The sequence below is a fragment of the Uloborus diversus genome, chromosome 1 (assembly GCF_026930045.1).
Source record: "Uloborus diversus isolate 005 chromosome 1, Udiv.v.3.1, whole genome shotgun sequence".
In the NCBI taxonomy this organism is placed as follows: Eukaryota; Metazoa; Arthropoda; class Arachnida; order Araneae; family Uloboridae; genus Uloborus; species Uloborus diversus.
This window is the reverse complement of record NC_072731.1, coordinates 252,212,492-252,229,118: the sequence shown is the minus strand read 5'-3', so window position 1 is coordinate 252,229,118 and position 16,627 is coordinate 252,212,492. Positions and strand designations below refer to the sequence as shown.

General features: G+C 36.0%; 1 protein-coding gene across 1 annotated transcript; it reads right to left on the bottom strand.

Moving 5' to 3' along the window:
• Positions 1–13,225: 13,225 nt before the first annotated feature.
• LOC129219985 (dentin sialophosphoprotein-like) lies at positions 13,226–15,667 on the bottom strand. The gene has a single exon (XM_054854312.1). The coding sequence runs from the start codon at positions 15,665–15,667 to the stop codon at positions 13,226–13,228; it is 2,442 nt and encodes an 813-aa protein (XP_054710287.1).
• Between the last annotated feature and the right edge of the window lie 960 nt (positions 15,668–16,627).

Genomic DNA, 16,627 nt, shown 5'->3' with positions numbered 1-16,627 from the left:
AGCAGCGTACCACAAATTGCCGGAGTAGCTGGCACGAGTGAGCATCATACCCGTATATGATTTATCACGCAATACATAATGGATTTACTGAAATCGAAAGTGCTATGAATGCTAGAAAAAAATCGATGTTTGATATATTCGTTTTCTTCAAACTGCTCTCTCAAATACTGGATTATGAGACTGACGCGCTGCCAACTACGCTACCGAGGCACTCGTTTTCTTAAGACGTTGAAATGTTTACGCAAACAAATGAATTTTTTTAAGAAGTGCATCAATCCAATGCAGGTACCTTTTAATGAATTCACTTCTTATGATTTGGATTTTCAAGTAATCATTTTGTTTTGCATTATTGTATTTTTTATGAAAGAAGAGGAATTAACTTTTGACGTCTGACAGTAAAGCTGTACAAGAAACTAATTTCATTTTAATCACTTTCTTTTTCTCGCATGTTATTGTTTCTGCATATATTACAACTCAGATTCAAAATAATACAATACTTACTACTTTTAGAAAAAAAAAAGTTAATTCTAACCAAATATAAGTGCAAATTAGATATTTAAATAAACGTGCCACCTTTCTTAGACCTTGAAGCGTGCATTTCATTTCAAATATACTCAATTAGAAATAATCTTAGACAGAATAATCCAAAAGTTTATAGACTAGTTGCCTATGTAAAGTCATGGAACGGATGGTAAACGCCAGACTGATGCACATTCTGGAGTCACACCATCTCATATCCTCATATCAAAGTGGGTTTAGGCGTGGCAGATGCACAATAGACAATCTAATGCTTCTCGAAACATCAGTAAGAGAAGCATTTCTTAAACGAAAACATCTTGTGGGCGTATTTTTCGATATTGAAAAAGCATACGACTGTACCTGGAGGTATGGGATCCTCAAAACCCTTCATGAGTATGGGTTGCGAGGTAATTTACCCATCTTTCTCTCCAATTTTCTGAAACATCGCTCTTTTCGTGTACGCGTCAAGTCTGTTCTATCGGATACCTTCATTCAAGAAGAAGGAGTACCCCAGGGAAGTGTACTAAGCGTAACTCTATTCATTATAGCAATCAATAGCTTAATTGACCAATTGCCTCCCGCTGTAAAAGGTACCATATTTGTGGATGATTTTCAAATTTCTTTCTCATCAACAAACATGAGTATCATTGAAAGACAACTTCAAATTGCAATCAATAAAGTAACCCAATGGGCGGAAGAAAATGGCTTCACTTTCTCTGCTCAAAAAACATTCTGTATCCACTTCTGCCGTAAAAGAGGACTCCACCCTGATCCAAATCTTTTCCTCAATAGTCAACCAATAGCTGTAAAAGATCAAGGAAAATTCCTTGGTCTCATATTTGATAATAAACTAAAATTTATATAGCATATACAAGATTTAAAAAAGAAATGTTCATTAAAATTAAATATCCTTAAAGTCTTAGCGAACACTTCTTGGGGTGCTGATACAGAGTCTCTGTTAAGAATATACAGGGCTCTGATACACTCAAAACTTGATTATGGATGTCAAATTTATGGCTCTGCTGCAAAAACCTACCTGAAAAGTCTGGATCCAATACATAATCAGGCACTGCGCATCTGCACAGGAGCATTCCGAACCTCACCTATCAACAGTCTCCATATTCTTGCTCATGAACATTCCTTAAACAATAGACGCCTCAAACTTTCCTTGAACTACTACTTCAAAACAAAACCTTACACTGATCACCCTTTACACCTTCATATTTTTAATCCATCTAATGTTGTCTTATTTCTTCATCGTCCTTCTGCAACCCCAACGTTTGGGATCCGAATGCGCCAGGTGCTCTTAGATTTGCAGCTGTCAGATTTAAATACTCTTAATAAAATAGAACTAATTGAACCATGGTGCGAAGTAAATATATCAACCATCAATGACCTGGCTAAATTCCCTAAAGAGACTACCTCTAATGCTGCCTACCAGCAAATATTTTCTGATACAAAATGTAAATATTCTGATTACCATGTCATTTTCACTGACGGATCAAAAGGAAACGAACACGTCGGCTTTTCTACAATAGTGGATGGTCACGTTACGGCAGAAAAATTAAACCCATCTTGCTCTGTATTTACTTCAGAAATAAAAGCCATATCTACATCTCTCCAATCCATAACCCAATCCAATTACAAAAAATGGGTGATATACACTGACTCAAAGAGTTCAGTGGAAGCCATCACTCACTGCAACAATAACAGCCACCCTATTGTCCTTCAGTCATATCATTTATACAAAAATCTTATAAAAAACCAATTTCATGTTCTCTTCTGTTGGGTGCGTGGTCATGTGGGAATTGCAGGCAATGAAGCAGCCGATTCAGCTGCCAGAGCCGCAAGTATCCTGGTTGATGACACTGTCCCTTTTGACGACATTAAAAACGTAATTTCTGAATGTCTTAACACGCATTGGCAGCGGTCCTGGAATCTTGAAACACAAAATAAATTACATTCCATCCAGCCCTCGGCTAAAGGTTTCACATCTTTACAACTTACCAGGAGACAACAAGTATTACTAGCTCGACTTCGCATTGGTCACACAAGGTTCACTCACAAATACCTCTTATGTCGCGAACCAGCCCCAACGTGCATTACATGTAATGTGAATCAGACAGTGTTACATATTTTAAGTAACTGCCCTAATTTTAACCAAACACGTTTTAAATTTTTTAATAATTTTACCCCCTCTTTGAAGGAGTTGCTGGGGGACCCACCCCATTGCAATTTGTACTCCTTCCTCCAGGAGATTGGATTCTCCCTTTTAATTTAGTGTTTGTGCCGTTAAAATGTGATTTGTCTTTTTCTTGTTATTCAAGGTGTTTTATCCAACATATTATCTCATACGTTATTTAAATGTTTTTAATGTCTACTTGTTTTTTATTACTTATTTTAAACTACCTATGTTTATAGCTCTCACCTGAAAACACGCTTACTCCTATACTTATCTATATATTTTATCCCAAAAAAAAAAAAAAACGTTTGGCGCAGTATAGCCCTGAAGGGCTCTTGCGCCATAAAAAATAAACAAACCAACCAAATCATCATTAAAACAAATTTCTTCTTCTCTATCCGTGCAACTTCTTATTGAGCTGCTCTTATTGACTCCGTACCTAGACGTGTTTCGTCTTGCATCGCCGTTCCCGGTGGGTCTACATCCTACTTAGATTACAGAACGAGGATGGCATTGACTGTGTATTGGTTCGAAATAAATATCACTTATTGTTCTTTGGCAAATTTCATCACTTCCGAACCACTCCTTGGTGTTGCATTTTTAATGTCGTGCAGTGTGCATTACCCTTAATCTAAAATCGAGGTCATTAACCGAAGAACAAGAACAGAGAATTTTTTCAGAAGAAAAATCAAACGGTGGCCAGAGTCTAACAACGCTGAGAGATGGAAGAACGGTCGAATCTTTCATGTTTAATCTAATTTTACTGCTTTTTCAGACAGTGCTTGAGAGCACGTTTAGTCGGAGCAACGTAACAAAGTCGACTCTTGCTGGAGATGCTATTGAAATCAATGGGATGTTTCAAGTTTGTAAACGTCATCTTATTAACAAGAGAAAAAGCAGTATCGAAACCAATCTTCTTCATACCTTTGCAGCTAGATGACTTCGGTCATAAGGCAAAACAATAGTATGAAGAGCTTTAGAAGGGGAAACCTTGCTAGAATGAGAAAGTTTTATTTACTTATTATAAATTAAATCAATAATGCTAGGAAAAATACCGCGATATAAAGCAATAACTTTACGATACGAAGGAACAGATATTCAAAGCACTCAACACAAAAGCCTTAAATGAGGCCAACTCTTTTTTGGATAGGAACATCTGTGAGGAGGTAGTGTAAGAATATAAGGCTTACGAAGCACCATTGTCATAAATTCGTAATTACTTTTAGTTCTTTCTTTTTTGTAAGTCTTTAATACTATCCGTTTGCATTTCAAATAGTGAAATGGATGCTAGTATCGATAGCATTAAGAGTAGAGAGCAAAACCAAAGCAATTAACATAGAACGGAAACGTTGCGTTTTCAAAAAGTTTAGCCTCATTTTTGTGCACAACGATTTTGAGTCGTTTAAACAAAATAAACCAACTAATTAAAATAGTGCATATAAATGTTACTTAAAATAGAACTCAAAGCGCATACCTATTGCCAAATATTCAGACATGCGAAGGTAAGCACCACCTAATGCAAAAGTATTTTTGCTCAAGATAAGCTCGAGTAAGGGAAACAAGTTCAACAATCTCAAAACTAGAAAAATAATGTTCAAGTCTCAATTTCATACAATTAAATAACCGGGACGTTACTAAAAAGGGATTTCACGTCGAAAGAAGTTTTCGTTCAGCCATGAAGCTTTAAGTAACGTAACTTCTGGACCAAATCAACGCAATTTCCGACAGTAAAAGATGTTAACTGAATGAATAGCTAGTTGGTATGAAGCTGTGCCAATGTTTAAAACAATGGAGAAGAGATACATTGGGTTTATATGAATCTTTCGTAGAGCATAAAACCTGGCACAGTGCGTCAGAAGGAATCTGACTTTTTGAAATCTCACTGATATAGAAGATTTCAAAATATTTGTTAATTAGGTTAACCTCTCTACAACTAGGGTCTTTGTGAAGTGTCACGTTAGGTCCAAATTGAATTAACTCATTACATTTATCCAAATATGAACGCTTTTATCAGCCTCAGAAACAACTAGATCAGGATAAGCACGGAATAAGACGGAAAAAAATAATGCTTGCTAAAAGTACTTGAAGTCAATTTGGAACTAAAATCCACAGCATTAGCAGTGAGATGACTTATTGTGCTCACTCAAAGTCTGAAGACTTCCTCAGTTGGAGCAACAAACTTAAAGAACGAAGGTTGAAACATGAAGCAACATTGTTACTTAATTTTAGAGCATTAAACTGATCTGAAGTTGCGGCTTTAGAAGCTAGATTAAGAACTGCATTTTGAAACATCTGAGAAAAATTTCAGATGAATAATTAGCAGAATCAGTAAAAAGACTCCAAGTTTTTCTGAAGAATAGAACTATGCTTGAATGTAGACTGAAAAATACCATTCAAGCTTTTACTATCAACAAAATCAAAATCAGAGATGGAAATTGAAAGTTTAAGATGTAAACCAAACTACTCATTTCGAAATTTTCCTTCGAGTTTCATGAGTAAGAGCTATTAACTCAGCGAACTTAGAGCGGAGAAGCACTTGGTTAATTTTCGGCGATGAACTGAAGGAAACAAACTTGGTAATAATACTCTTACGTTCTTTACGTATCGAAGGAAAAATGATCCAAAAACCTATACTTTTTCAGTCTAAGACTACGAAGTCTGTTCAGTTTAGATAATAAATTTACAAATTGGCTTCAGCGGGTATTCGATCATAAGTTAAATGAAAATCTATTGTTGATCTTAGCTATTGTTGGTGAATCTTTTTTTCATTGTTAGCTAGCATTTGTAATCTATTGCCAAGAAAGTACACACAAATTGTTTCGACTACACTACAAACAAAGCTCCTTTTTTAACTAACTTTAATAGTTATCGAGGACTTGTCAGATTCAAAATAATTGAATTCTAGAACACCTTCAGAGAGAACGAAAATGTGTGTGATTTCTAGATTAAATATAATGATAATATTTATTTATTGCGCATGATATCATGAACTTGTTTCTTTTCTTCAGCTTCGTTTCACATCTTTTCGCTTTCGATTTCCAAAGTGCAGCTAACTCCAAAGTTTGCCTCAGGTGATAGAATTCTCACACAGCTTCCAAACCGAGTTTTAAGATAAAGCGAACAGCGTTTTCGTGCTAGTCCATTAAATGGAGCGTTATGATGTTCGAAAAGAAAATTTGCTTTCTTTTTCTTAAGTGAAGTTAAAGTAAAATACTTTTTTTTTTTTTTGACATTTTCTTGCTTTTGTGTAATTGAATCAGTAACTCAGTTTTTTTTCATACTATGCCTTCATAGATCGATTTCTTTCTGAGCTATATAATACGGAAAACAAGCTGCCTGAACTTGACTATAAAAATACTTGTTTTTAGTGGATCAAGAATCAAGTTGTACTGCATCAATCGAAGTTTATTTCGTAAATATTTTTTCAGTCTTCTTCCCTCTAAGAACGATTTCTCCAAATTCACGTATTGAAGTGGGTTGAAAAACTGGGAAAAATATACAATACAGCATATTTAAGAGTTACATAATCTTTAGATTTACAACCACCCTCATTTGCGTAACATTCATATAAAACTTATACAACGCAACATTGTACCGAAGCTAAATTGTCGTAATGTGAAATGGTGGTCGTTCTTAGGAAGTTAGGTGAGTTCTATGGGCTTTTCATTAGAATACTTCAACGAAGTTTTATACTTATTTCTCTCTTTAAAATACGCTAATATGTCGTTGCTACTTGTTCGGAGCAGTAAAATAAACTTTAGGCAAACTTGGAAAATCATTCAAGACTTTGATTTTTCAGAATCCTAAGGCCTTAAATCACTTTGAGTTCAATCAACCACGTTGTAGGTAAGTTCTTCGACGCGTTACGTTTCACTTGAGAATCAGCAGTGAGAGCACATCTCTAAAAAAACTCTTGGATGAAGCTGCACAATTGGTAGGTCGCATCCGCTCTTCTGTTGTTAAAAATGTATTTGATTTCAAATGTAACTTAATTAAAATTATTTTGAATAATTTTGAGATAAATATTTCCCGTTTGCGATGGTTGGATCTCTTGAACTCAAATAATCTTTACTAATAATATAGTTGAAAGTCTGAACCCTGTCAGGATGTCTGGATCTCTGTGACGCGCTTGACCGTTCAGCTGATTTCCATGAAATTTGGCACAAAATTAGTTTGTAGCATGGGAGTGTGCACCTTGAAGCGATTTTTCGAAAATTCAATTTTGTTCTTTTTCTATGATTTTATTTTTACCACCATTGGTGGATTTAATTCCTCTGAACTGAGCGAATTACCATCACATGGACAAGCAAATTAACATAGCATATTGGCGAGAAATTCATCATCCATTATTTATAACTATACAGGCGAACCAAATGACCTTTCAATTTTCTACTCCGGGCAAAGCCGTGTGGGTACCGCTCGTTATTATTAAAACGCAATCCCACTAGGCATTTTCCCATAGCATTAGCACAGAGACCAGGGGGAATTTTGGCTAAATCTACTAGTGAACAGGGAGTACAAGTAGCTGTCTTTCAGTACTAGGAACCGGACTTATTTCACAGATCTGGATTAACACCAGTGTCATTAGTAAAACATTTAGCAGGATTGCTTGAGAAATTAAACATGAATCTGTGATCTTTGGGCCACGACTCAAGTGTCTTTCCTCATTGTCAATGACAAAACATTGAAGAATTTAGCAAACTTTTGATCAAGATTTAACAAGATTTAAGTACAGCATTTTCTGCACACGGTTTTTGTTTTCTCCCACCTCCAACTATCGCAAGAAAACAGATTCGATAGATCATTTCCCATTAAGCAGCGACTCCTGCAAAAGCTGCGTCCGAATGCATTTTCTCATGAAGTGATTCAACGTTAGTAGCAAAGCATGGGCCGAGTTCATGGAGCAAGAAAAACCGCCATTATAATGCTTGAATCTTAAGCTCGTGACAATATGAGAATGAAAAGGCACTGATACCATTAAGCATCTTCTTTTTGTATTTGTATTAATGCAGAATATTTTAGAAAAGTAATAGTAACTATATTAACCAAACTCAATAAATGATCCATATTAATTTTGTCATCTTCAAATGCTACACGTTCAATTTTTGATGTCTAACACTCACAATCATGCAGTTATCGGTGAAAAGTGGCATTTCAAGGAAAATAATAGTTGCAATGTAGTTTAACTCCTACATCTACTACATAACAGCTGCCCTTCTCAGCATTCATAGTTTTCAAGGTGTTGCAAATTTGCTTACTTTTCTTTACTGTAAAAAATAGAACTCTCGGATTCCCTGATAAATTGTTTACATCACCCTTTGTGATATGAAAAATGTAAGCTTTAAACATTCAAGTGGATTTAGCAACAACCTTAGTTGTTCTAATGGTTGCTAATTTTCTCAGCCATTAACGGCTCTGGTTGAAAAATTATATCCTAAATTAATGCTAGGACTTACGCTTGTGCAGAGAGAAGGTTCTACCGTTTTACTACTAGAAATAATTATAGTTTTATCATTCAGAATTTTGACAATATCTCCCCGAAAGTAAATAACTCTCCCTTGTCTGCTTGTGGATCTATGTCCATAGGAACTCTACCAAATTCTGAGGGATTGCAGCTATCCTCCTGCAGCTTTACGTTAAATACATTGGTTTCTGCCTCAAAGCTTGCAATTGTGGGCAAAGTTTGGTTAATTGACTAGTCAACTCGCTTACTATTTCATTTTGCACTCGTTTTCCATTACGATTTCCGACTACCCGACTTATGTCTCTTAAAATTTATTGTCTTCTCTTCTTGCGTAGCGATTGAAGTTGATCCCTTTGACGTACGTAGATATTACTTAAAACGAAACTGCAAAAGTCCGCTTTCAACCCTGAACTCTCAAAGTCCAGTCCCCTCCCCCACCTGCTCCTACTCGCTTTCAACTCCAAATCCACAGAAGTCAGGTTCGGATTTTTTTTTTTTTTTTTTGAGGTAAATGAGCTCATAATTTTCTCTCTCAGTCCGCAACTCTGCCAGTGCTTGCGAAATTTGACTTTTTGAGGTAAGAGTGAGTCGAAGGCTCCAAAATTCCTGGTGTCGGAGTCGGAGCCGGCAATTTCTCTTCCGACTCCGCAACCCTGATTTTCATCCGCAATGGCGAAGGTATAATTCGCTAGAATTATATAATGCACAAACATCAACAGATAATGAGAGATTGTCCCTGGCAGATCGATCCTTGATATTCTTTGGACTTAAAGAATGCATTCCTTATTTGAAATCCAAATACCACCCACACAAAAGAAACTCCTTCCTCATTTATCAGTGTCAACATATTCCCTATCGCACTAACATATTTCCCCGAACTGTACTACTGTCCAGCAAAACACGCAACAGTTTCGCTTCGCTTGTCACTACTTTGCCACCTAGAATTGATTGATGACGAAAGCATAAATTACGATTGATCAAGGCACCAGACTCCAGAGAGAGTTGCAGTAACTAATATTCGGTCTGCATATCTCTATCATATATGCACCGCCATTTAGTAGGGAAATTTCGATTTGCATTCTGAGTTCTACGTGGTTCTCGTGACCTATTAAGTCTAATCTAGTTTGTTTTGTTGGTATAATTTTAATAAATATTTATATGAGTTCGTTCACTTTGGTACTTTACCTATTGAGGTAGGGTGTTATGCACCCTAGAAAAATTGAAAATTTTCAGCATTGTTAATTTACTTTTCAAGCCAATAATAATAATAAAAAGGTGAATGATCAATACGGAGTTAATTGAATACAGTTGAACATTTTGTTGTTTTGGGGTGAAATGAACCCTACATCCCGAAAAGAGTTACACTAAACGCAGTTTAAATTTTTGGTTACACAAATTTATTTTTGAAGTTTTTGTATTCTTTATAAGCCTATTATTTTCCTTCTACGTGACACAGTTAATTTTCAAATTTGTCTTTAAATAGCTTTATAATAGAAATTCCAATAGCTGCTTTTGTATACCAAGCTTTATAATGTTAACGTATAAATTGCGTTATTTGTATATATGCGTTAATATATGGCATATGAGTTACAAAGTTTTCTGTTTAGTTTAATATTCATTATTTCACTTATTGTTATTTTTTGGGTTTCTCAACATAAAAGCCAGTGGATGTTCAAAATTTTTTTCGAGTTTTTGGCACCAGATGAAAATGTGCTGTGAGTGGAAGACACCATTTGCACAAAAACTGCTGGATGAGTGACAAAATCACTGAAAACAACATCACATGTTCTTTTAACCATAACTTAAACGTAATCCGTGATACCTAGACAGAAACCTTGCATTTTACAAACGTACATTTTAAGTAACTATAAATTAAAAAACAAACTTACCAGGGTATAGACCGCACAAATCACGGTTTGTTGCAGTGCAACGAGAATTGATGCAATATTAATTAAATTTTGTTTAACCCCTGTTACCTTGCATTTAATTTTAGTCTGTATTACGCGGTTTTTTTACGGCTAAGGGCATCCTTTAGCAGTTTTTTTTTTGTTTAATTTCAGTCTTCTAATTTCGCCAGGTGAGGGTGACATCATCGTTAAGTGACGTGAAAATAAGTATTTTTATGCATAAACAAATAGTTTTCGAGGTTTACTCAAGTGTATGATCATCGTAAAAGACATAATGCCAGGTTATTAAAAAAAAAAAAGTTGAGCATGTTTGCATAAAAAGGTTGAAAAAAGGCAAGCCAGGGGTGTAACTGTTTTCAGCTATTAAAGTTAAAATGAAACTACTTTGGAGAATTGACTGTGTGGGACAAATAAAAGACAATATTCTTTACGAATTAAGCTTAAAATAACAATAATATAATTAGTTTTACTTAAATTTTCTATGCGCCGCTAAAATTCAAATAGCGTATATTCACCCGTATGCAAGAAATAGAAAGTTGGGGTTACATACACCCTATTGCAGCACTAGCGTTGCAAGAAAATTTCTTCACTAGTTAAGGTTTTAAGGAACGATGTTCTAAACCCTGGTTGTATTTAGATGTTGTAGCACAATGCCTTCAATATCAATAAATTTAAAAAAAAGAAAAAAAAAAAACGTGACGCACTAGCGCAGACAAATTTTCTTTAAGAGTATGGGTTTGTGTTATAGTCATAAGTCTTAGTCATAACGTCCTTACATATCTTTAAAATACCATACAAGGATTGGCAATATCCATGAAACAAAAATTCTTATTGGTCGAATCCTCTCTTACTCGAATCCTCTTTTGCGCTGCTAACATAGCACAGTGTTGAGTCGATGGATATTGGTTTACCAGTACTGGGACCATTGACATCGAAATACATAATATATTTCTTAGTAAAGGCAGGTTTTTAAATTGTGGAAGTCGATAAATTAGGCAAAAAATTAGATGCCAATTTTAATTTAAAATTTTTTTTGCACAATTGCGTAGTTTCTTCCGCACGGACATATCAATCGTCACTAACAATAGTGACTTACCCGAGAAAAAAAATAGATACATATGTGTATATATATATTGTAACAATGCGACTTCCTCTTTCTTGAAAGGACGACACAGTTCTTGAGAAAAACACAGCTTTATTTACACTATGTACAGGAAAGATCGTTAACAACTGCTAAATTAATCATCAGCAATTAAGCAAATATCAATCAACACCGTAAACTGAGCGGTTACACACGTATTTTCATCCAAATACGAAAAACACAGCTGAATGCCTCGCAATAAACAGAGCTAATATACTCAGTACAAATTCTCAATCGAAACTGACTTTTTATCATGCGACGCGGCTTATTTATAGACATCGAAAAGTTTCCACAATATTCCAAAAGATTCCAGAAAATCGTAGACCGTTATTTTATTTCTTTCCATTCACAAATTTTATCATTCAGAAATGGGGGTACCGTATACTTCGGCCGAATGTACGGGGGCTGTATATTCATTACAAGAAACTATTTACAGGTTACGTTACTACAATAATTTTAGATGAAAGATAATTTAATAAACGCCGAATTTCGCTAGATTACGACAAATTAATCATAAAATTAATTACTATTTACAGAATTTGTAACTATATTTAGAGAAATTAAGAGTTTTTCTTGAGAACACGGCATATTATATATTCATGCAAGGACTGAAGTCCAAGGGCAAAATCCGCCGTCAGGAGCACTCAAAGTGGTATACAGGTGGTTTCTCCCCAGAAGCATCCAGCCCTCAAAACCTCCGGCGTACCCCAGATGACATCTGAGCGATTTGCAACTTCCGTTGAATGTTAAGTTTCCTTTTGTACGTCTAAAACATCGAAATCAAGTGCTGGAAATGTGGTGAAAAATCCTCATCTGCACTATCCAAATGGTTTCCGCCTGGCTTTCAAGCAGCTTCTGGCATAATTTGATGCAGTAATTGAGTTCCAGTGGTTCCTTCATAATTCTTATCATTGAAATACCAGACGGGAGCAAAATTATTCTCACGTTCTTTTCTGTTGGATCCCTGGTCATGTGGGAATTTCGGGCAATGAAGCAGCCGATTCAGCTGCCAGAGCTGCTAGTATCCTGGTTGATGATACTGTCCCTTTTGATGACATTAAAAACGCCATTTCAGAATGTCTTAACACGCATTGGCAGAGGACTTGGAATCTTGAAACACAAAATAAATTGCATTCGATCCAACCCTCGACAAAAGGTTTCAAATCTTTACAACTTACCAGGAGAGAACAAGTTTTATTAAGTCGTCTTCGCATCGGTCATACTAGGATCACCCATAAATACCTCTTATGCCGTGAACCAGCTCCAACTTGTTCTAAGTGTAACGTCAATCAGACAGTGTTGCATATTTTATGCAACTGCCCAAATTTTAATCAACTAAGTTTTAAATACTTTAATGATTTTAACCCATATTTGAAGGAGTTGCTGGGGGACCCATCCCATCGCAATTTGTACTCTTTCCTCCAGGAGATTGGATTCTCCTTTCTAATTTAGTGTTTGTCTCGTCATTATGCGATTCCGTCCTGTCTTTATTTCTCAAATTTCTCAAGACATTATTTCATCTACTTTTTCTTTATCTACAATTTGCTTAAAGGTTTTTAACTTTTATTTGTTTTAAACGGCCGTCTTTTTTATTACTTGTACTTAAAGTTTTATTCTTTTTCCTTCAAAATGTACTTACTTTTACTTTATTTGACTATATTTATAGATGAAAAATAAATAGCATAAGATAAAAAAAATCGTTTGGCGCAGCATAGCCTTCAATGGCTCTTGCGCCATTATCCTCCACCTGCAGTTTTTCTTGCACTAAGTTGTGTGCAGTTTTACCTCTTGGCAAATCTGGTTCCTCCAATTTATCCTCCACTTTCATTTTTTTCTGCACTAAGTTGTGTGCAGTTTTACTGTTTGACAAATCTAGTTCCTCTAATTTATCCTTTAACTCCAGTTTTTTCTGTGCTAAGTTAACATCATCAGACTTTTTTATTTCAAGCAAACTTTCAGTAGTAGTGGAAGATTCTGCAAATCCAACTGCAGAATCTTTGTCAGTTTGAAACTCAATTTTTACACTCTTTGCTATTCTCATGTAGATTGTTTTCAATTACCTCATTAAACTTCTGTATTTTATTAGAACACAAATCATCATTTGTGACTTCCTTTTTAAATTTTTCCTGCTTAGGTGATTTTTGTTCAATATTAAGTTCTAGATAAGAAGGAGGTATTTCGCTGTTCACATTTGCATCTTGTTTTAATGTCTGCTTATTTTTGTCCAGCTTTGTACCATGAGCAAGTTTTCTTTTATCTTTCTTTAAATTATTTTCATCATTTTTATTTGAAATGGACTCGTGAATGCCTTCAATATCTTTAGGAACTTGAATACAGTCTAACACTAAATTGTCTTTACCTTTAGCATTCTCTGACAAAGTACTTTTCATTGATTTTACTTTCTTCTTTTTTGATTTTTTATTCACAGGATCATCGCTATCACTACTGGATGAACTGCTAGAAGAATCATCACTTCTAGTTCCTGATGCACTGCTAGAAGCACCCGAAGAACTGCTACTTGAGCTGCTGGACGAATCACTATCATCAGAAACACTTGGTTCAGTTTTTCGTTTTTTCTTTTTCTTTTCAGACATTGCTTTATACAGCATTTGAAGAGTAGCCTCAATTTTTTTCGAATTATCAGAAATGTCTAGGCCCGACTCCTGACAGAATTTTTTAAATGCTTTGTTTTTAAGCATTTGAGACAAAAGTTTATTAGTTTTCTTTTTGCGTTTCTTTGATTTTTCAGATTTCTTCAGATCTGCAGAACTGGGCTGAGATTTTTTCTTTCTTTTCAAAGTTTTACTATCAGAAATAGGTGACACTAACATATCCTTATTTTCTTTAAGTTCTTCATTGCTTAGCTTTTTGTTAGTTTGTTCAATTTTTACTTCAGATTTTAAATCATCACAAGTACTTGATTCTTTTTTCAAAGGAACATTTGTATCAACTAACGCAGGTAGCAGTTTTATGTCTAAAGATTTAGAATCTTCATTTTCTTTGATCTTTTCAAAACTTTCAGACTTCACATAAGGTTCATAACACTCAAGGTAATCCTGAGCATCAGCTCTGTCGACATCAGCATCATTTATTTCACACTTTATGCTTGAAGCAACGGAAATCTTTGCATCTGGGGCATCAAGCGAATGAGAAAAAGTTCCTACACCTTTCACTTCAAAATTATTTTCTTCACTCAGTGCCAATTCCTCACGCTCCAATTTTGTTGACTTTGATTGCGCTTTATCACTGCATATCTCATTTAAAGTCGGATGGACAACTTCAGACTTAATTTTAGACACACTGCTACCTCTACTATCATTCACACATTTTTCAATAGAAGAACTAATTTCATTTGCAATTAAATCTTTTAGAACATTGGAACAAGTTTCTTCAGAAACGAACTGTTTCTCAGAGTTTGCAGCTAACACCTCAGGAAGATTATCCTTACATTTTGCAGATTTTTGCTCAAGTTGCTCTGAATCTGCTGCCAACTTTTCCCTTTCCAAATTGCTTGCTTTTTTCGAATCATCTGACTTTTTAGATTTTGAATCTGAAGAATGCTTAGCTCTCTCTTTTTCTGGAGACTTGTTTCGGTCAGCATATTTTCTCCTATCAGTGTCTTGCTTGTCGTTATGCCGTCTATCTTTCGTCCTTTCTGACGATCTATGATCTCTCTCAGCTGATCTTCTGCTTCTACTCCTTTCTTTAGACCGCCTTCTTTCATACTGATCATACCTCCTTCCTCTGTCCCTGTCTTCATACCTGTGACTGTGTCTTTCCGGAGATTTTTTCCATTCACGAGACCTTCGCCTTTCTCTATCTTGTCTCCTGCTATTCCTCTCCTCTGAATGACGACTTCGTTCCCTATCGGATTTCCCTGAATGAGAGCTTTTGTCTGCAATGGATTCCCCGTCCTTTGCGGATGCTTCCTCCGGCTTTTCAGAGTCTTCAACCGCAACTGTCTTAACAAAAGTAAGGAATCCAAAGTTTGGCTTCTTGCTAAATGCATCGGGAGGATGATTTGGATACATCTCTGTTTTAGCTGATGAGCTATCTTCACTCTTTCCAGCATCCTCTTTATCACTTTTTGCGGAAGATTCCCCTCTGCTTTGTTCACTATCTTCCTCCTCTTCTTTGAAAGCTGAAACGACATCTGCACCGACTTTTTGATTGGATTTTTTTGCTAAACTAAATGATAACGAACCAGATTTTGATAAAACAGAATCCCTTTTAGAAATATTTGTTAATTTACTTTGAGAAAAAGCCATCAGCCTCTTTCTTGCTAGTGCTTTCCCAAGTAACACAACAGATTTTGACACAAATGGTTCTTCTTCCTTAGAAACTTCAAAATTATAAAAGTTACTTTCCGATATATCTTCAGCTGTCTTATCATTTGATTTATCAACATTTTCTGACCCCGTCCCTTGGTTAAGTACTGATGTATCACTGGCCATTTCAATTTGATCACACGGTTTAGTATCACCTTCAGGTAACGGAGGCAAATCCTCATCATCAGGAGAATAGAAAATAGTATTTAAATATAGAGAATCCCAAATATCAGATTCATCTTCATCCCCCCCCGTGTCCGTTTACCTTGTCGTGGTGGGGGGGCTTGCGGTGTGGTGAGTTCGGGGCGAGCTCTTGGGAGGAGTAGTGAACCCCCAGTTGCTCAAACAGAATATCGGCGGGAGGGGATTTTTTTCCCTTCCTTCCCTCATCACACTTACCAAATGCGGACGAAAACCCCTAAGCCAAGGTGTGTCAACCGTGCCTATGGCTGCGTGGTACCGGGGGTAGTCGGTGCCTCAAACGGGAGGCTTCAGGGATAGCAGGCGAACCCTGTCGTACGCAGCCTTACCTCTGTGTAGGGGGGCTACACAGGGGCTAGACCCCATTTTTCCCCCTAGTTCTCTGGTTTTTTTATGGATATAAACACAAAGAACACTTCTCCCCCTTGTGGGGAGCGTCAGACTGAATCGCTTACATCTGCAAAATTCTTTATTATCAAAAGGAACGAAAATCTAACATTTACCGCTGTATCCCCATTCTTAATTAACAAGGCATTAATAAATCTTATCGGCGAGTTCCAATCAGTAAAAAAGCTACGCACTGGCGAACTATTAGTTGAAATCAAACATCCTAAACAAGTTCAACCTATTCTAGCTATCAAACAACTAGGCTCATATCTATGTACAGTTACAGCTCACTCAACTCTTAACTTTTCTCGGGGAGTTATTTCGGAGCCAGACCTTCTATTTACATCAGAGAAGGAAATTCTAGAAGAAATGAAAGACCAACACGTAAGTGGAGTGAAGAGGATCACTATTAAACGCAATGGCGAAATGCAGAATACTAAACATATTATTCTGACTTTTAGTACGCCTATCCTCCCTTCACGTGTCAAAGCTGGTTAT

Bases quoted from the DNA above. Each gene is read 5' to 3' on its own strand.
- LOC129219985 (XM_054854312.1), bottom strand. From the start codon at position 15,667: ATGGCCAGTGATACATCAGTACTTAACCAAGGGACGGGGTCAGAAAAT.